The sequence below is a fragment of the Protopterus annectens genome, chromosome 5.part1 (assembly GCF_019279795.1).
Source record: "Protopterus annectens isolate FY-2018-M chromosome 5.part1, PAN1.0, whole genome shotgun sequence".
NCBI lineage: Eukaryota > Metazoa > Chordata > Ceratodontiformes > Protopteridae > Protopterus > Protopterus annectens.
In genome coordinates this window covers 87,671,114-87,692,405 of record NC_056736.1, presented here as the reverse complement: position 1 = coordinate 87,692,405, position 21,292 = coordinate 87,671,114, and the positions used below count along the sequence as shown (strand labels likewise).

Genomic DNA, 21,292 nt, shown 5'->3' with positions numbered 1-21,292 from the left:
TGTGGAGTGACCTGAGTGCTTGTGTTATGTGGCAGATTCTAGCGCCTGACAGGCAGCTTACTGTGATCTTTTCCTTGTTCAGTCTGGTGAGCGGGACGTCAGTGTGTCTGACTATGGAGTCACCTATAACAAGTGTGTCTGGCATTGTGTTTGGCCTTAAGGGCTGTGACTGTTTAGCACACTGACTTTGAGAACTATGTGTTGCATGTCTTATGTCTTGAGGTGGCAGTTGCTTGGGTGTCTGCTTTGGAGGCCTCTGTAGTTTAGGTAGATTTTTGATCAGTGCCTCCGAGTATGTCTTTGTGTGTTTATGTGTTTGTTTTGCATTTGTGATAGTTCTATGTGAAACTGGGTTTGTGGTGTGCGTGGTTTCCTTCTCCTCCTGTCTGGTCTTGCCAGTCCTGAGTTGAGAGAGCTCAGCCTCCAGTTTGGCTATATAGTTGCATCTCTCACATGTATTTGTGTTTTGTGGGAGAAGAGTGGGTTGTCTGTGTACATGAGGCAATTGTAACATTGCCTCAAGATGCCCAGATTCACCAGCTGAACAGGAGAGGATGCTAGCAACTGACCCTTCGACATGCTAGAAAAAGTGAAGAAGTTTGCTGTGTAACTGAGTCAGAAGGGATCTATAGGGAAATGGGTACTCAAGGGGATTCTAGGCTAATGTAGTACTTTGTTTAGTATACAAGTACTTTACCTATATAAAAATGCTTTAGGAGCAAGTGCTGAGCTATTGAGATAGAGAATAGACTGTTTAGATTGCAAGTAGAGAAGTTCTAAGGGAAAAATTGAAGAGCAGACTTAACAGACAACTTTACTTTATAGCATGCAGAGAAAATCATGCACTATAAAAGTAGTACCATTAGGAAAAAATGTTTTACTTAGTTTTTCTCCCTCCTCCTCTGCTTTCCTAACTATTTTCCTGAACAGTAATGACATGAAGTAGGGCATATGATTGAGTCCCCTACGAGTTTAACAAAGTCCAAGAATCCAATATTTCCAGATTTTCTTGTTCTGTCATATTTCACAAGTAAAACTATTGCTTTGTAATCCTAGATTTGTCAATTTCCAAGTTACTGGTTTTATTCCTGTTCATTTCCATTTCCCAGATCCTCTCTCTGGTTCATTTCCAATATACTCTCATTACTTCTGGTCGATTCTTCTGCTTTTTTCCTTCCCTCAAGCATTTTCCTTTGAAACATTGGAGAAGGTTTCACTGGCACAGTTTCTCTGTGGTCTTTATTACCAGAAGAACAAGAAACATAATATCTTTCTGTTTCACAGCTCAGTTTTTGTTGGACAAACGTTTGCATTTCCTCCTTAGCATGTATTTCATTAAAAATGATTTTGTCCCGCCAGGGAAGAATATTTTGAAGACAGCAGGGTACAGCCGTTTAAATCTCACGCCTGCTTCTTGATGTTCCCTGAACAGTGGAATAAATGTACTCCTCTTTGGCGTGGTGTACAGTGAGTAATCATTCTCCATAAACACTCTGCTGTCTTCTACTTTTAGTACTTCATCTTTCTGCCACAGTTTTGTCAGAATCAGCTCCTTCTGTGGTAGGATTGCATCTTTACTGTTAAAGGCCTAGATTGTTTTGACATCGCCAGGTTTGGAGTATACACACAATGTGCCCTGTTAATTAACAACTCCTGCTGTGGAATACCAGTCCAGTTGCTTATTTATTTGTGCTTTCATAAAATTAACACTGTCTGTTCCTTCCAGCTACTCTAGTCCAGTAGAAAATGTCAGGTTTTCCTTACATACTGTGTCCTCTAATTCTGTTATTTTTTTGAAGCATCTCTTCTTGTGCAATCTCGTAATTCACTCAGCCTTTTCTTTATTTCGACCTCTGATTTTTTGCAGTTTTATCACCTCATCTGAATATCTGTTTAAAGCTTCTTCCATTTTTTCCAGCCTTTTGTTGTTTGAGTTGATGTACTCCAGTGTTTCTTTTATTTTAATCGGGTCTATGTACAGTTGTCTTTCTTCTAGGTTATTGGAAGTTATGTCAGGAGCTTGTACTGCTTTTTGCTGAACAGCTGCAACAGTTTTCCTCATCAGTGTTTTTTCCTCACCTTTTGTAGCTGTTTTTCCTTCATGTCCTCTGTCTTTCTTTTTTCCTGACATCCAGGCAGTGCTCTTAGTAGCCAGTTGATGAAATTTATCCAGAAATATAAATCCACTGGCTTTCTTTGCTAAGTTTCTGTTTTCACACTGGGAGATCTAGAATTAAGCTGTTACTCAGTGTGCAGCCATCTTGGAAGTTCATAATTAGTAAAGTTGTGAAAGAATTTATTTGGGGAGAAGGACACAAATTAAGTGGGATAAGTTGATTTTCTCCATAGAACAAAGAGGTTTAGGTTACCTGATTTGAATGGGGTATTTTAGAGCTACTCAGCTAAGGCTGATGTACATAACTAAAACTGAAGGCTATACGTCAATGTAGAAAGGGATGATGACAAAATAAAGGGGGAGTTTGTTGAAGTATGGAGAGAGTAGGATTTTGGATGCCGGTACTTAATGAGAATAGCAACAGCCATGTACAATATTGTATTCATAAAGAAGCACGAAGTATTCTAAGAATTAAGACAACATCGGAATGGAAAAAGGAGATTATACCAATAAGGATGCCTGCATAGATGCATAGAAATTAGACAAGAGGGGGCTAGAATTTACTCAAATACATTAGCAAAGGAACTGTCGCCTGTCTGGTCAGGATAAAACAGACAAAACAGTTGTGGGTTCATTTCAGGCAGTTTTATTATATACAAACACATCAGGATTAAGGCTTATTAACTTAAACTTATAAACAGACTGACTACTGCACTCATGCCTGTTAACACTCTGGCTGTTCTGTCAAAATGGCAATGCTGCCTGCATGTGCTCACTATTTATATGCACGTGCCTACACTTGGAAATGCTTCTTAAAGTTACAACACATGCTCTGTTCTATAGGAATCAAGGTTTTAGACACAAATAACTAGAGAAGGAAAGCTAATAGAGAGGGATGAGCCCAAGCAAAATGTTGAACTGTATGTTGGGGGACAGTTTTCTTTACTCAGGACAAATGACAGAATGTAAGCAGAGAGGGAAGGTAGGGGATTGTTAAGTAAAAGATCACCTCTGGCAGTGCTTTTAGTTGAGTCTAGAACAGTAGTTTCTGGTAGAAAAATGAGTAATTTGTATGGCATATGAATATTGCATGATAAGTATAAGAATCAGTCAGGGGAGATTCAAAAAGATTTGAAGAGAATAGAAAGGAGGTATACTGAGGACAAATGGAAGGATATCTGTATGCCTACCAAGTATGCAAAAAAAAAAAAATCCAGGTGGTTTAGGATTTTTGCTTGGCAGTGTTTGTATAGTTATTTTTAAAGCCCAAGCAGACTTGAGGAAAGTTTTCGTGGGGCAGACAGCCAATGTTGGAAGTATGATGGAAAAGAGATAGTAAGTGAGAAGATTTTTTTTTTTTTTTGGTAAAGCAGCAAGTTGTCAGATTTTCAAAATTCTTTACAGAATACTTTTGTCAAAAATGTTGGTACAATAAATGTCTGTAAGTAAGGAAATGATTCTTCTGAGCCAGGGGATATAGGGTATAAAATACCCAGACATAGTAAGGCCTTACTAAATCTAATGCTAATAGGCTACAAAAAATCTACTAGAAATAAAAGAACCAGAAGTGAGATCTTTAGAAAAGGGAAGTAGTAAATTACATAGAAGTAAAATGAATTTGAGGGAAGAATACATGCAGAAAAATATGCAGGCGGAAGGAGTGAAATTTAATATTGCTGTAACCAGGACTGTTTGTAAACTTCTGAGCCCCCAAAGCCTTTCTGTGTTGGAGGGAAGCCTTCTAGCTTATCAGTGGGAGTGGTAAGCACTAGGTAGCCTATCTACCACAAGAGTGTTTTCTGGCCCAGAAATTGTAGTTTATTGGCTGTTTGGGCAGTTTTCAACCTTCTGGTTTAAAAGCTTGTGTTTGCGCTTGTTTCCCACCTTTCCTGTAACTAGTCTAGTCCAGATACAGATTTGCTGTATCCAGGACTGCCTGTAAGCTTCTGAGCCCCCCAAGCCTTTCTGTGTTGGAGGGAAGCCTTCTAGCTTATCAGTGGGAGTGGTAAGCACTAGGTAGTCTATCTAGCACAGGACTGGTTTCTGGCTCAGAAATTGTAGTTTATTGGCCGTTTGGGCAGTTTTTCCATCTCTTTCAACTTTCTGGTTTAAAAGCCCATATTTGCGCTTGTTTCCCACCTTTCCTGTAACTAGTTTAGTCCAGGTACAGATTTGCTGTATCCAGGACTGTTTATAAGCTTCTGAGCCCCCCCCCAAGCCTTTCTGTGTTGGAGGGAAGCATTCTAGCTTATCAGTGGGAGTGATAAGCACTAGGTAGCCTATCTACCACAGGATCCAGGTTCAGATTCTTAGTTTTAGCACTTGAATTTGCTTATTCGTGCTCAGCACTTGTTCAGAACTTGTTAGCACTAAATAAGCTACAAATTACTACAGCACTCGTACTTTCTCTTTACCTACAGGAAAACAGTTTTTGTACTTGCTTTCCTCACTTACTTAGAGAAAAACAGCTCTTATACACTCTTTCCTCACTTGTCTAGAGGAAAGTAGTTTTTTTTATTCGGGCAAGTCCAAGGGTCAGCTTCCAGTGTTCTCTCCTGTCTGTCTGATGAATCTGGGCATCTTGGGGCAATGTAGCAATTGCCTCATGTACACAGACAACCCTCTCCTCCTACCACCCAAACCACAACCTGTGAGAGATGCACTTATCTAGCAAACTGGAGGTAAAGCTCTCTCCAACCAAGACTGAACTTGACCCGTCAAGAGGAGAAGGTAAACACTTGCACCACACCACTAAACCTACACCACCAAAATCCACACGTAGAAGCACAAAAACGTTTGCGGAGGCTCTCAGTAATAATCTGCTCAAACAATAGAGACCACCAAAGCAGAAATGCATGCAACCTCCAACCCAACCCTAATGACACACAGCCCACATGTGCCACTCAACCACAGCCCATAAGGCAAAACATTGTACCCAACACACTAGTCATAGGTGACTCTATAACCAGGCACACTGATGTCCCACTTACCAGGCTAAACAAGGAGAAGATTACTGTCAGCTGCCTGTCAGGTGCCAGGATATGCCACATAACCCACGCACTCAGGTCACTCCACAACAAGTACAGATATGACTCTGTCATTGTCCATGTTGGTGTGAATGACCTGAGATATACCTTCCTGGACTACATGAAAGGAGACATGGAAGAGCTCTCGGATCATGTGGCCCAGGCAGGTATGACCATATCCCTGAGTAGCATCCTGCCATTGACCAGAATGATACCGTAGTACAAGGACAAAATGATTGACTTCAACAATTGGCTAAGCTTCTGGTGTCATTCTAAGGGGAACCAGTATCTGTCTGCCTGGGACGACATGGTCAACAGACCACGATGCTTTGCCAGAGATGGCCTGCACCTGTCACCCCCCCTGGGATTCCGGATACTGGCTAAGGCTCTTGCTGCCCCTGTAGTGCCTTTTTTAGGCAAGGTTCAAATGACAAATTCACCACCGTAACAGGAACAGGCAAGCAAAAACTGAGGGTTATGCTACTCAATGCTAGAAGTGTAAACCTCAAAATGCACTCCCTCGAGGCTCTCTTTAAAATGGATAACATCGATATCTGTACAGTGACTGAGACCTGGTTCAAGGCTCCAGAGAGCACCCCTGCATTACCAGGCAATAACTCATACCACACTTTTCAGCCACCTAACCTGGACCGGAACACCAAAGGCAGAGGTGTGTCCATATTCATTAAGGATATCCACATCTCCAGGCTAGTTGCTCAGCCTAATGCATCCGAGGTTATCCAAGTGCAACTAACTCTGGGCAAAACTGCAATCCAAATTGTAGCTTTCTACAGATCCCCCACTATGCCCCAGGATTCCCACTCCTCTTTTCTTGATGTACTGGAAAATATTAGTGTTTAACCAAACACCCTAATAATGGGCGATTTTAACTACCCCACCATTAACTGGGAAAACTACTTGTGTACCAACTCCTTCGCTCAACGCTTTCTGGAATTCATAAATTCCAATGACCTGGAGCAACTTATCCACACTCCCACCAGGGGCAGTAATATCCCAGATCTAGTCATTACCAACATGAGTGACCAGTGTTCCACACCTGAAGTCAACTCCTCGTTGGTCAGATCCAACCATAAGGTAATCACCCTAGATATCTACATTCCTCCCCCAGCCCCCATTAAGGAAACCACAGTAAAAAAATTTCTCCAAAGCCAACGTCATGCTTCTTAAGACAGAAGTGGTGAACTTCATGACACCCACGCAGATTGACAATACAGTTACAACTGCTGAATCCTACACAGATGCACTCTGTAAGCACTTAAACAAGTGCATGGATTGTGCTATCCCAAACAGAACCAAGATGCTATCCTCCAAAAAAAGGAAGCCAATATGGTGTTCCCCTGCCATAAACAAACTCAACAACAGAAGGAAGAAACTGTTGCAAAAGAGAGTAAAATCCCATGAATGGAGGGGTTCCCTGGTCAGCCTCAGTAAGAAGCTGAGATCCCTTATAAGATCCGTCAAAGCTAGCTACGAAAACAAAATCACCACTGATTCTAGGGACAACAGCAAAGCATTATATAGCTCTGGCAAGAATCTGAATGGCAACACCCAGATCTGCTCTGAGTTACAGCACAACGGCATGAAAATTACAGAACAAACTGATATTTGCCAATGTCCTGGCAGATAGGTTCAGTGCTAACTTTACCCCCTCTCACCCCCTAAAGGGCCCATATCTATACAGGAAGAGTGCAGAGTCCCTGTAATCACAACTACGCAGGTAAAAGCTGCACACTCTAAAGCCAAAAGCACAGCATCCATGGGACCGGACAACATCCCAGGCTGCATTTTACACTAACTTCAGAATGAGCTGGCTCCCCACCTAAGCACCATGTTCAATCATAGTCTCTCACATCAGGCTTTGTGCCCACTGAATGGAACACAGCAACAGTTATCCCACTCCACAAAAGGGGAGCCACCACTGATCCCAGGAACTATTGCCCTATTAGCCTGACGAGCCTGGTCTGTAAGGCCATGGAGCGTATCATCATGGAACTCATAAACAAAGACATTGGTAACCTCCAAACTCTGGACCCCACGCAGTTTGGGTTTGTGAAAGGCAGATTGTGCCTCCTGAACCTGATCGACTTCTTTGAGGCAGTCACCAAAGCTGTAGACGAGGGTAAGGTAGTTCACACAGCCTATCTTGACCCCGCCAAGGCTTTCGACACCATCCTCCCTTCTGGAATTATAGCTAAACTCACTAAACTAGGTATAAATCCCTACTTCACAAGATGGGTTGCCAGTTGGCTCACTGACATAACCCACACTGTAAAAGTTGCAGATTCCAAATCTGACTTCAAACCAGTGACAAGTGGAGTACCACAGGGCTCAGTCCTGGGACCTCCCTTGTTTGGTATCTATTTCTCTGAAGTACAAGCTAACACAGAATGCCTTTGGCTAACGAAGTTCGCAGATGACTGCAAACTAGGAGCCATAGTTCAGTCCCCAAATGATGTGGACTTCCTACAGAAGAGCCTCACTGAGACAGATGCCTGGTGTCAGAGCCATGGCCTCAAGCTCAATGCCAAAAAGTGCATTGTCATCCCCTTTGGTAAAAACTCTGTACCCATGAACTACCACATATGCGGCAGTCTACTTAATGCCAAATGTGTGATGAGACCTTGGGACCCAGGTGGACAGTAGTCTGTCCTTTGATAATCACATCGCCACAGTAGTCAGGAAATCCTTCTACATGGCACACCTCATCACAAAAGGGTTCTCATCTAGGAAAAAAGAGGTCATTGTTCCCCTCTACTCGACACTCTTTAGACCCATTATAGAGTACAATTCCCCTTTTGGAATGTACCTCACAAGACATCTACAGCAGCTGGAAAGGCCACAGAAGTACCTCACAAAGAGGATTACTGGCCTCAAACAGATGCCCTACACTGACCGTCTCAAAAACCTCCAGCTTTACTCCGTAGCATATCGCCTACTCTGAGGTGATCTCTGCCTAACATATAAAGCTATGTCAAACCCAGAGCTATTGGACATGCTACTCCTAAAGAAATCCCAATCCCTCCGAGCTACAAGCTCTAGGGACCTAAACCTTGTCACCACAATAAACAGGGCATGCTGGAGGGATAGATTTTTGTCCCAGAGACTTCCCATATTCTGGAACAAGCTACCCATTTATGTCAAGCAAAGTTACTCATTAGCACTCATCAAGAAAAATCTTAATAAGTGGATGGGAAATAGGAAATACACGTCGGGGATCACTTTGGTGGCTCTGCTCGACAGGGGCACAAGAAAATAACTTTGGGTGACGTAAGCCAGGGAACCTTGTTGGCTAGGCTTACTTAGGCCCTTGGGCCGATAGCCTAGTACCTACTTTTGAACCTAAGAGTAGGCGGGGATTGAGCAATTTGTGCAGTGCTGGAGAGAATAAAAATTGTTAAATGTATACTGCATGAAAATTAAAAAAAAATGTTAATATGGTTTGTTTTCTTTTCTATTACTGTGTTATGTGCCTAAAAAAACAAGTTGCAACTTTGATCAATGTCTACAGTGATTTATTCTTCTGATTGTTAAAATTTTTGCTGTAGGGTATGGTCAGAAGTCTTGGTCCCCTTTTCATTTGAGCTGAACTTGGCTGTGCAATATGTATTGTTCCTTTCTAGCCCAGTGTTTGCAGTACTCACCTTCTTAATTTAATTTGTCAAGCAGTTCAGCCTTTCATGTTCCATTTCACGAAAATGTTAGATTAATTTAGCATAATATCCATTACTTCCCCAAATGTTTGCTTCATCTTAAAACCTTGATCTGCATTTTTTGTTTTAGAACTATTGTTTTATCAGCGTTTGAGAAATATCTTATTGCCTAGTACGTTACTTAGGAAAGACTTGTTATTAGTAGCTCCATTACTTCTGATAGGTGGATTTCTAAGCTTTTAGTTTCCATGGTGTTTAGAAAATGTTTTTTTTTTTTTAATCTCTCCTCTTTTTTTTTTCATGCCTTTGTTCCTGCTACCTGCCAATCATCAACCCCCTCCTTGACTATAGGAGTCATTCATTCCCCATCATTGGATTAAGGAAAGTCTATAATTTAGGCAGAAATCAGGGATGGTTTTACTTTTTCATGCTTGTACACTATGTCCCTGCATACACTCAGGAAAGGATAAAGGATCATATAGTGGGCTAACCAGTGAAGTCATCTTCTCACCCGTACAAGGATGTTCCCTCTAAGCAGCTCCACCCCTCTCTGATAATCATGAGCAGTGGTTTCCCTGATCTCCACCTGTGGAAATTGCATCCACTCCATGCCCCCCTCCATTTGCACACAACAGTACCCTCCCACATGCACACATACACGAGTCTGTATTAGAACATTGAATATTCTAAATATTGAACGCTCACATAAATGAAAATGCAGGACCTCAAAGTTTTTTTTTTTTTATTGCAGTACGGTGAAGATCGGAATGTTTGCCCTTTCCTCACTGTAGTACGATCTCTGAGTTGGAATATATATTTAGCGGGGGGGGGGGGGTACCCCCCATAATAACGATTTTGAGATCCTGCATTTTCGCTTATTTGAGTGTTTGATATTTAGAACATTTGATGTTCTAATACAGACCACACACACACACACACACACATACACACACACACACACACACACACACACACACACACAGGCAAGTAATCCGTAACCCTTCACTCCTCCCCCCTTTCTCTCCCTGCCTTGTTCTGCCAGTGCTGGGGCTGCTGGTTGAACTCTGCATGGGTTGCAGTAAGGGCTGTATTCCTCTGTGCCGCAGAGCCAGGCATTTAGAATGTTTGTTTTTTTCATATGGACACGTTAACAGTGAACACTAGTATTTTTTGCAAGTCTTTTTTTTTTTCTCTTTGCCTCCCTTGGCAATTAGTTCTTTCTCAGGAACATCATTCAGGAAAGAGTCAAAGTTTTCTTGCTTAGCCTAGTTCGTTAATACCTATCAACAGTCTTGAATTTGTAGTAATCCCACAGTGATGGACCATATGCTGTTTGGTGGCCATATGTCCCTGACCTGTAAGATGTGTCCTCTGGTATTAACCATACATGTCTCATCTTCCCTGGCTAGTTCCTGCCCCACCATGGCCAATAATTGAACTTGGGTCTTCTGGTGTCAGTCCAGGCTTTATCACTTTGTGTATGGAACTTGTGAACTAATGCACAGTATATCATAAATGGATTCTAAGATTACCTAGCTCCATATGATACAAGGATAAAGCTGTAGCTATGAAGCAGACAACCCAAGATTGGTTATCAGCTCAAGCATTAAAGAAGCTTGACAAGAGACAAGTGGAACTAAGTGCCTAACCGTTACTTGCCCATACTGGGACGGAGAACTGCTTGGATCCAGTGCTTTACCAGTAGCCTCTGCATAGAGTAGGGCAAGGTATGAATTGTATGGGCCAGAGACTTGCACTTGGTACTGCCAAACCATGTTCATACTGTAGCTTTTATGGAGCATGTTTGAGAATGTGAACATCTATAGGGAAGGGTGTTGCAGACTGCGGGAGGTGTTAGGACAATGACAAAAAATGATGGCTACTTAGATTATGTCTTTTGCATTTCATTCCACCAGGGAATGAATGAACTGATTGACTGCAGAGGGCAAATGGTTGGTAGGCATTTGGGGAGAACAAAATACCTAGGAAAAAGTGGCTTCTGAGTTTGTTCTTGATCTGTTCCTCTCCCGATATATTTTTCCAACAGCAAGTTAAACCATTATTGGTATTATTAAGCAAACTGGAAGTCCAAATATCCTTTAAGGTACCATCTAATGTATTAATGGGATTAGAAAATATGTAAGAAGTTTGTTTCATTTTTAGCAAAGGCAGATTAGGTCTTTCTTTTAGCGTGTAAAATGTCATTTTCGTTGTTATTCCTTCTATGGAAATCTTGTGGACTTTTATGGCTCTTTTTATAGGAGTCACAGCTTTGTCTGCTTGATTAAGGAAACCTCTGTCCACAGTACATGTGTTTCTGTGATCAGGAGTATTGCTCACACATTTTTTCAAACATTATAGCTTGGATATCCAGTCCTGGATTGGGACTTGCCACGGCCCAGTTGTACAAAAGCTCATAGCTCATTTTGCAGTCATTTGCTCTGTTTGATTTCGGACCTACAGAAAAAAGTAAACAGACCGAGCATGTAACATTACTCCAGATCATCTAGGACAGTGGATCATCAGAAAAGCAACCTACCTTTTATTTTTGTTGACGGCTATAAGAGGGTCTCTTTGATATGGTCTCATGTCTTTGTCTCTCTGTAGTAGAAAGTGTTGAGGTAGGAGCCATCTACTCCTCTGCTCTATAAGCATTCAAGCTGTCAACAGTAATGGCAGATTCTGAAAGATCAGAGAGAAAGGCTGATGTGCAACCATGACGTTTTAGCTAATGAGCACTGTCTTGTGGCTGTAGAATAGTTCTCCAGTCAGTTGTGTTGATAATGCTTTGTTCACAGGAATGTGGAGTCATTGGTGAGTATGATGTAAATTTATTATCTTTTACCTAAAGTTAAAATAGTTGAATAAAGTTAAAAATGTTCCCTCATATTCAATAATTTTTTTATGCAAAATCATTATCATGAGGGTTTGCATAAAAGTGGTTAACATAAATATTAGTGTTGGTATTTACTTGCAGTAGTCAAAGAAAGAAATGTTTTGTGATGTTTTACTTACTTCCTAGGAGAGGAATTGTACAAAAGAAAATCTGTATAGTTCATGGCTTTTCCTTGTAGTGTTATAGTAATGGACATTTTATTTTTCCTGCTTTTTCCAGCAGAAGTGGGTTCTTCCTTACTGAGGCATCCATCACCTGAACTGTCCAGATTAATCTCTGCACATAGCTCTCTATCAAAGGGGGAACGGAACTTTCAGTGGCCTGTCTTAGCTTTTGTTATTCAGCATCATGACCTGGAGGGACTGGAGATTGCCATGAAGCATGCTTTACGAAAGTCTGCATGTAGAGTATTCGCTATGGAGGTATGACAGTAATCACCTGATGGCTTTAATTTTTAATTGTTTTGCATGTATTGCTTTCTAAATTTCTTCCCTTTCCTGATTAAATAAAATGTGGTAATTGTTATTGTTTAGTAAGATAAACACATGAAACAGAATGTACAAGTTACAGTTCTAGCAGTACTTCAGGAAATAAGTTGTCTTTGTTAGTTTTTTTCATTCAAAGGTTTGTCATTAGGCTGCATTTAATAAACTCAGCAAGGGTAGGAAAAAGCTCTTCTGAGATTAAGACTGGGTGAAATGTTGGGAATTGTGTGAAAATGGAGAGAATCACAGACAACGATAATATTTTAGTGGAAGAAGACATTTTGACTGCAGGTTCACCCAAACGGGAAGGTGAGATGTAGATGTTAAAATAATGGTCAGAATATGAAGGGATGTCATTAAAAGTTATCTTGTATTAGTCATGTCAGCTTTCTGTTAGTATCAAGTGTGCAAAACAATTGAAAGAGGAAGATGGTGAATGTAATGTTAATTTCTGAAAATTCATTATGATACCATACTGCCAGTTTAACAGACAAGTGTAAAAGTAAGGAGTCAGTAGAAACTTCCAGACAGATGCTCTCTGTTGAACAATGCCTGGTGATACTAGGGGATAAAAACAAAAGATGAGATCACAGCATGCTTGGAGTGCAAAAAGAAGAAAGGTTTCATTACTTGTATGTTGTACCTGAGAACTGCACTTTGGATTGGCTTTTCTGCAGTAACTTTAGTAATTGAGGAAAGCATTTTGATTGTCATTATCAGTATCGATGAAAAACCTTGTAGTACTGGTGCAGTTTCTTTCTTGGTATAATAAAGCAGGTGCTTTGACAACTTGGGAAGTCTGGTAAAAAATGTAGGTGATAGATGGAAGTCTTGTTTTTTGTATCAGTGTTTCTGTGGTTTCCAGTGCAGCAGTTGCATTTTTCTGAGTCCATCAGTAAATGTCAAAAAATGAAGCTGAAATTGTATTTTCCAGAGGTGTTTTTCTCCAGTGGGGTGAATTTGTTTACAGATCTGCAAAGTGCAATGAACATTGTTAATAGTTTTGAAGTGGGAGTGCGTTGTGGCTTACAGGTGCCAGATGCTAAGGTTTCTTCTTGGACTCTGTTATTGAATGTCCGATATGTGTTGGAAGACAACTAAAGTTTTAATTCTTCACAAAGTGGAAATGAGAAGTTGTAATTTTCATTTTTATAATAGAAATGTACAGTGGACAGAAAAGTGTTGCTGCCTGAATACAGCTTATAGTTGTTTATGTTGAGTGACAGTTACCCCTTGTGTATTTTTTAACATCTTTATTAAATCACATTTTTAACAGTGACATAGGCACACACACATTTATAGGGGAAAAAACAGTTATATGCTTCATCATTGTTTTCATGATGTATACATTTTCCTTTTAACAATTATCATTCACTCCAGCATTACATAAATTGCTCAATTCCTGCCTTCCCTTAAACCTCACACCTCCGCCTCCTGAACATTTTTGTGTATTGTTCCCACAAATTCCATTTGTCATCTTAATTTGCTCCTTTCCTTTTCTAAAGATCCCACCTATATTTATCTACTTTACAATAACCAGTATTTCAATTACAATTGGTTTGCATTTTTATTTCCATTTTCTAGTAATTGATTTTTTAGCAGCCAGTAGCATTAAACTTAGTAAGGTCTTATGTCTAGGCAATTCAGATTGCATGTCCCAGCTGAAAAGAATCATTTCCTTAGTTGCAATGATTTTCTTTCCCAACATTTCTGATAAAGTACTCTGTAGGGAAGTTTTAAAATCTGCCAGCTCATTACATTCCCAAAAACGTGTGAAATTGTCTCTCAAAAATCACACCAGCATTTGCTATCAACCTGAGGAAAATTCTTTAAAGTCTACTTGGGGTTCATAAGTTGGTACTAGGCTGTCCGCCCTAGGGCCTATACATGGCTAGCCATAACAATTCCCTGGGTGTAAAAATATTTATGCACACACTTTCAAACAAAAATTCTAAACCTTTTGGACTTTGTATTCTTGGGAGCCATTATAGATATCTTTCCATTGATCCTCTGTCAATTATCCCTTTAACAGCAGCTTCTGTTTTACACTCAAGGCTCTACAAGAGCTGGTTTTCAACTTAGCACTCCACTATCCATTTCTGTTTGCCTCTACTTTAACAATCATTGCTAGGGAAGGCAGTCTCCAACTTGTAATCCAAATTTTGTCTTGGCCATATCCCACTACATTACCTTAATTATTTACCTTCTGTACCTTGATTCCTTTGCTACTTTTACCCATTAAATTCCAGCCTCCACTTTCTTCTCCCCCCCCCCCTATATCCCTACTTGTATTCATCTCTACACACTTACACACACACACACACACACACACACACACACACACACACACACACACACACACACACACACCTGTATTTAGCCTTTGTTGATCAGGTTAGTCCCCCTAAGCTAGTGGCCATTTGTCATGGGAAACCCAAAGTGGTATTATTATTATTATTCCAACTAAGGAAAATTTGGCCAGGGCATCTGGGAACTTCCCCTACTGTTTGTAATAGGTGCTGTGGGGTCTTTTCCATCCACCTGAGCTACCATCAACTCAAGCAGATGGGACTTTGGTTTACCATGTCTTCCAAAGGATGACAAAGACAGGAATGCAACATTCCCCTAATGCTGCACTACAGTGTCAGCAGTCCAGTTAGTTGGAGTGGGAATAGGACTTGCAGCCTTCTGGTCTTCCAGCAGCAAAGATGAGTGCATGTATCTTAATATCCATACTCCTAATCAAGATATCCCATTTTCTCAATTTTTGTGTTATCTTATCTTTAGACTCTTCTTAAATATCCTTAGCTGCCATAACAGAATCCTTTTTAGTTCATACACCTAAATACTTCATCTTTGCATGCCCCCATAAGTACTGGTATTGCTAAACCAATTCATGTGTGTGGATGCGTAGTTTACCAATATAGCCTTTGTTTTAAGTTCACTATTTTTATATTCCCAGAACATGAAACTGTGTCAGAATGTACCAGAACACAGCAGTGTTCTTTTCTGGATTTATCAAGTACAAAATATCATCATCTACAAGTGAAATCAATTTTCGTGATTATTGTCGCAGTTATATCCTTGAATTTGTGAGTGCTTTATTTTTTTACCATTGAATTTAAATATAAAGCAAATAATAATAGGAAAGCAGAACAACCCTTCCTGGTTCCTCTGTTCAAGTGTAGCTTGTAGAAGAACTTTCCCTCCTTAGTTCTTGAATCTGATATTTATATATCCTCCTAATTAACCTATTATTTTGTCAGGGAACACAAATGCTTCCATTGCTCTACTCATAAAATATCAGCTGATTCTGTTGAATGCTTTCTCTGTATCAAGACCCACCAACAGTAGTAGTGGTTTCTTACACTCTGCTTTTGTCTGTATCATAGTTCTATTGATATTGTCAGATGTGTTTGTCTATTCCATTCAAAGCAACATTGATTCATATCTTTCAGTTCTGGCAACACTTTTAGCAATACTGTTAGCTAGTATAGACGTAAACACTTTGTCACTTTAAGATTGAAATGAGTATGAAACTGGGACTGAAGGGTTTTTACTGTCTCTTGAGTAATACAACTAAAACTGCTTTTGTTCCAAGATACTGGAATCCTAATTCCCCTTTTTATTTCAGTACCGTCAAACAAAACCTTCCAGATCTTTTATCAGTTTTTCCCTGACAGCATCCACAGGAATAGCTCCTGTTTCTGGAAATTTCCCTGTTGATTGATTATATCTCATCTGTTTCTGGAAACTTCCTTGTTGATTGATTATATCTCATCTCTTCAAGTTTTAACTATTAATTGTTGAGCCCCATCTTCCTGTGATTAAGTATTTCATAAATATTTCCTTTTGATGATCATCCTGTTTCACTGTTGCAGTCATTACATTTGGGTTATCTGCTGGCAGGTTGCCCTCAGTCGGCCTAATTAACAAAGTCTTGGGTCCTGCGTCGGTTGCTGTCCCTTCTTCTATGACGTCAGGTCATCAGGAGTATAAAACATGCAGCCGACGCCATTACATCAGTCTTTCTTGCTGCGCTATGCCCGAAGCAGAAGCAGTTCGCAAGTGCCGGTCGTCCGACTCCTGAAATTGCCGTTTTTGAGTTTCAGAACCGAAGTCTTCAACTAAAAGCTAAGTACCCCATTGCGGAAACTTTTTCTTACTCCTTACCGATGTCAGTAAAAGTTAATAATTGTATTACTTGTGGGAAGCAAATACCTCATAAGGATTTTCATTTGTACTGTATTCCTTGCCTAGGCCCTGAACACGACGTACCTTGCTGTCGGTTTTGTGCTTTATTTAATCAGCACACTATCCGTCGGCGGTACATTTTTGCTTCAAAATATTTCGATTCTCGATTTAATTATCCAGAAATGACGTTGGTTAGCTATCCGATTACCGGAATACCGAAAAAATGCAAAGAAAAAGACAGAGATAGGCCGTTCCAAAACTGTCGACAACGCTTCTAAGCCAGTCGCCAGTTCGCCGGTACTTAGTGAGGCACTTTCGCAGCCCCTGATACCCGCTACTTCTGATTCGCAGACCTCTACTGAGACCCATTTGGAGTCAGGTATGCCACGGAATACTTCACATATGGAACCCGCGGATGTCTCTACCTTGGATGGGTATGGAGCCGCTGAGCAGGCACCGGCTTCTGAGGGTGTATTCAGGCCTACAGACTTGCATATTAAACCAACTCCAACTTCAGTGCTAAAGCCTAAATCTCGATCTGTGTCTAAAACAAACTATGCCCAGGCCACATGTTCAGGCCCCTATGCCTAAAAAACAAATGATCAAAATGGCTGAAGATGTAATTACTCTGGGTAGTCAACCCCCCCCCCCCCTCTTCAAAGAGGCCTAGGACTGAATTTGACTATGAATCTTCTGAACATTACTCTGTTTCTTCTGACTCTTCTAATGATCTGAATTTGTTCATATCTACTTATGAGGACTCTGATGCAGAGGACTCCATTCCCTCTGCTTCTCTACCTGAGGATTTCTCTTTTGGGGAAACTTTACATACCTTAAGGGAGCATTTTCACTGGGAAAGTCAGGATTTCTCTGAATCCAAAAAGAGGCTTAGGGATTTCCTTCTTCTTCCTCAGCATAGGCCTTTGGCTATACCTCCTGTACTAGATATTGTTGATGTGTTTTCAGAATCCAGTATGGCCCCTGATTCCTTGCCTCCAGCCCCTAGCAAACTAGACAGGTACTACAGGGTTCCTGAGTCCCACAAATTCCTTTTCAAAAATCCTGTTGCGGACCGTGAAACCATTTTTCACGGCCCCAAGGGCATTAAGGCTTCTACTGCAAAAAATCCACCCCTTCTGATAGAGACTGTAGGGCACTGGATAGATAGAGTAAAAAGGTTTATACTTCTGCATTCTTAGCAATCAGGGCTTTAAACTGTCAATTCCATATGCTAAAATATCAACAGCATCTCATGGGACTACTTAAACAGAAAATGATGTTGATTTCTGTCTGTGTGGAGAATAAAGATTTGAATCAGTCCATTCATTTGCCAACTTTCTTTCCCAACCCACAGAACAACGAAGAGGGGATTCTACATTTATTGGATGCACACAGATAACTTAGAGTCTACTTGGACAGGACTAAATATCGAAGAAAATCTGAAGAATTGCTGGTAGCATTTTCTGCAGGGGAAGAGGGGAAGGCTATTTCAAAGCAAACAATTTCTAAATTGATAAGCCATTGTATTAATTTCTGTCATAAGCACCATGGAAAACCTATCCCCCAGGGGATCAGATCTCATTCCACCAGTGCTGCATCTACTTCAGCAGCCTTTCTCAGAGGTGTTCCTACCAGGGATATTCTAGAAGCTGCTACCTGGAATTCAGTTCATATTTTCACCAAGCATTATCACTTACCAATTTTCTCTAAATCCAGAGCTGACTTTGCCACTGCTGTTTTGCAGGGCCTTATAGCTGGTCCTAATGCTGTATAAATCCATTCTCCCAACCTTAGCTTTGGGAATCTACCCAAATGTAATGACTGGAACAGTGAAACACGATGAACATAGTACAGTTGTGTACACTTACCATAAATGTAGATGTTTGAGTGTATTCACTGTTGTAGTCCTGGTTACCCTCCCTCCAGCCCCCTGTTTTTCTTTTACTATACCTCTTCTTTCTTTTACTATGCTTAAAAGCCTTTTTGGTGTATTCGCTTTTGTTTGGAGGTATATTTTTGTGTTTCTAATTTGATATATATATATATATATATATATATATATATATATATATATATAGCTCCCCATTTGGGGGGCACCTGACATGTGGGCAAGAAAAACTGATGTAATGGCATCGGCTGCATGTTTTATACCCCTGATGACCTGACGTCATTTAAGAAGGGACAGCAGCCGACGCAGGACCCAAGACTTTGTTAATCAGGCCGACTGAGGGCAACCTTGCCAGCAGATTACCCAAATGGTAATGACTGCAACAGTGGATACACTCGAACATCTACATTTATGGTAAGTGTACACAACTGTACTTTCCTTTTTCATGGTTTCCACGTTTCTGCTGTAAACAAGTTTTCATAAAATATCTCTAATACCTCTATAGTATCTCTCACTATTTTTCTTGTCATATGCAGTGTGTATGTATGGTAACAGCTTTTTCTAATTTCTGTTGCTAAAAAGTTTTTGCGCTCTGGAGGTGGCAGAAATAGTTGCTTAACAGCAACTTTTCTAAATTCATAATTATTTTCCAAATACTCCATTATTTCCCTTTAGCAGTCTGCAGTTGATGTTTTCTTGTGTGATTCCCCTTATTTTGCAATTCTTTAAGCTTTGTTAGCCCCTCAAAATAATCCACTACCCATACTTTAAATTTCTTCCTTTTTAACATGTAAGTAGAAAAGAGAGTGTGTCTCATTTTTACTTTAATAAACTGCTTCTTTATCTTAGTTTTCACTAATACATAATGTGAAGTAGTTATTGGATTTGTCTTAGATTTCAATTAAATATACATGCTCCCATGAAATAGAATTACTATGCAGTATAGCCTCATTATTGTATCTTGGGGAAGAATGTGTAAATTATGTCTGAATTCCTACTGCCCAACTCGTATCTTCCATAGCAGATACTCTCATATATATCTTCAGAAGGAGACTCTCTCTATATTTCCCTTCTAGGTCCACCTCTCAGTACTGCAAATCAAATTCCAGTCCCCATCCTTAAATAATAATATCTGCTGAAGGCAGAATATTTCTGTCTTGCTGCATAATAACAGTTTAGGTGGGATTTAAATATATTCCATCATAATCCTCTTCTCGTTTTTAATAATCTGTGACTACCACAGATCTACCATTTTCTTATTTCTTTTGCTGTCATTATTGGAGCCTCTCTAGCAATCAGGATTTTTACTACCCTTTTCATTTATCCCTGATTTACTGTTGAATGGCAACCCTGAAATCCTTTTGTGTTAGGGGTTGCCATCAGGAGGTGCAATTTTTTTCTTTGCTTTTCAGCTGAACTGAAGAGCTGGGGGGGGGGGGGGGCAGCACCATGCACTAGATGATGAAGCTATGGCTCTGATCCCAAGATCACGGCATTATATTAACTTTAACTTGCTTTTTTCCAGCCCATCTTATTTTGACACAGTGTAAAACTTGAAAATATTACAGCTAAGAAAATGTACTTTCTTGCTTTAATAGCTTTAACATGTACAACCTTTACTGTTAACACATCCTGACCTCATATTTAAATACCCCGGATTGCACCCAGTATTAAACTGCTTTCCAGTATAAAATGCAGTTTACATCTTGAAAAATGTATCCACATATTAATAAGAGTAACAACTATTTATTATTTTCCCTTCAGTGATGTCCTAAGCATTAAGGACTTAAAGTGGGGTATATGCTTTACAATTCACCCACCAGTTTCACATAGTCAGCAAAATTCCAGTCTAAATCACTTCTTGCAAAACCGCATTTCATATGTCTAATTCTTTATCTAACTGGTTTGATGCTTTACAGTCTCCCACTTCAGTAATTTCACAGTTCTGCTGGCATCTTTCCTAATCATCTCCATCTCCCAGCACTAGTTTCTGGTTTGGGTACATTGTATTCTTGATTGTTCTAGTCAACTCCTGTGCTTTTTTTTTTCTGTCATTGAAGCATTTACCTATGGAACAGTGGAAAATGTTTCACTGTCAAACTCTCTATGGACTTTATTATCATTAGAAGACTGAGAAGCAGAGTCCCCTTCTGCTTGCTGGCTCACTCTTTTTTGGCTATAAATATTCTGAAGACAGATGGATGCAGCAGTTTGAATTTCACACCTGCCTCTCAACATTCCCCGATTACAGGGGTAAAAATGCTTCTGTTTTGCTTTACATACAATGAATAACCATTTTCCATAAACACTCTGATATGTCTAATTTTAATAATTTTCCTTTCTGCCATATTTTTTCTGACCCAGCTCTTTTTACTGATGTGTTTGCATATTTAGTAGTTTAGGTCTTTCCTGCTTTCTCATGGCCAGATTAGAAACATGTACACAATGTACCCTCTCAATTAACAAATTTTTCTATGAAACACCAGTCATTTATGTGTACTTTCATAAAATTAATGCAGTCTGTTCTTCCATTTTCTCTGTTACAGCATAAAATCAGTAGATATGTTGTCAGTTTTCATTCTATTCTCCACTCGGCTGTTTGCAAAAGCTTGTGGTAACCAGAAACTCTTGAACTACTCCCTTACCCACAGTGGACCAACCCAAATTACCTCAAATCTCGTTTGCTGCTTGACATGGTTCCAGCTTCTCTTGAGCAGATAAGTGATTGTTCCAATTTTGGCCTTGAGGGAGTTCTTCTCAGAGCAGGAGGGGACTACAGTGTGAAGGCTTGTCCTTATGGTTCCAGGGTCGCCTTCCCCTCTTTTGGGTGGTCTGCCTTTGAGGTCATGGAGAGAGCCTTGTCATCTTCCTTGACAAAGACTGTTCCCTTCCTCAGATCCTCAGTTTGCAGGCTTGTCATCTCTCTGCTTAGAGTCTCATCTATCCTCTCCACAGGGACAGCTGGTACCAAAACCCCAAGTTTCCCAACAGGGTGTCCACACCTTTTCTGATTCCT

General features: G+C 40.2%; 1 protein-coding gene across 1 annotated transcript in view; it reads left to right on the top strand.

Annotated features, from left to right (window-relative positions):
• The window catches only part of MYCBP2 (MYC binding protein 2), a gene marked incomplete in the record, with an annotated part of 5,088,083 nt that overhangs the window by 4,431,104 nt on the left and 635,687 nt on the right, over nt 1–21,292 (top strand). The window contains 1 exon segment of the mRNA XM_044072904.1: nt 11,932–12,131. Within this exon segment, the coding sequence (XP_043928839.1) occupies nt 11,932–12,131 (200 nt within the window).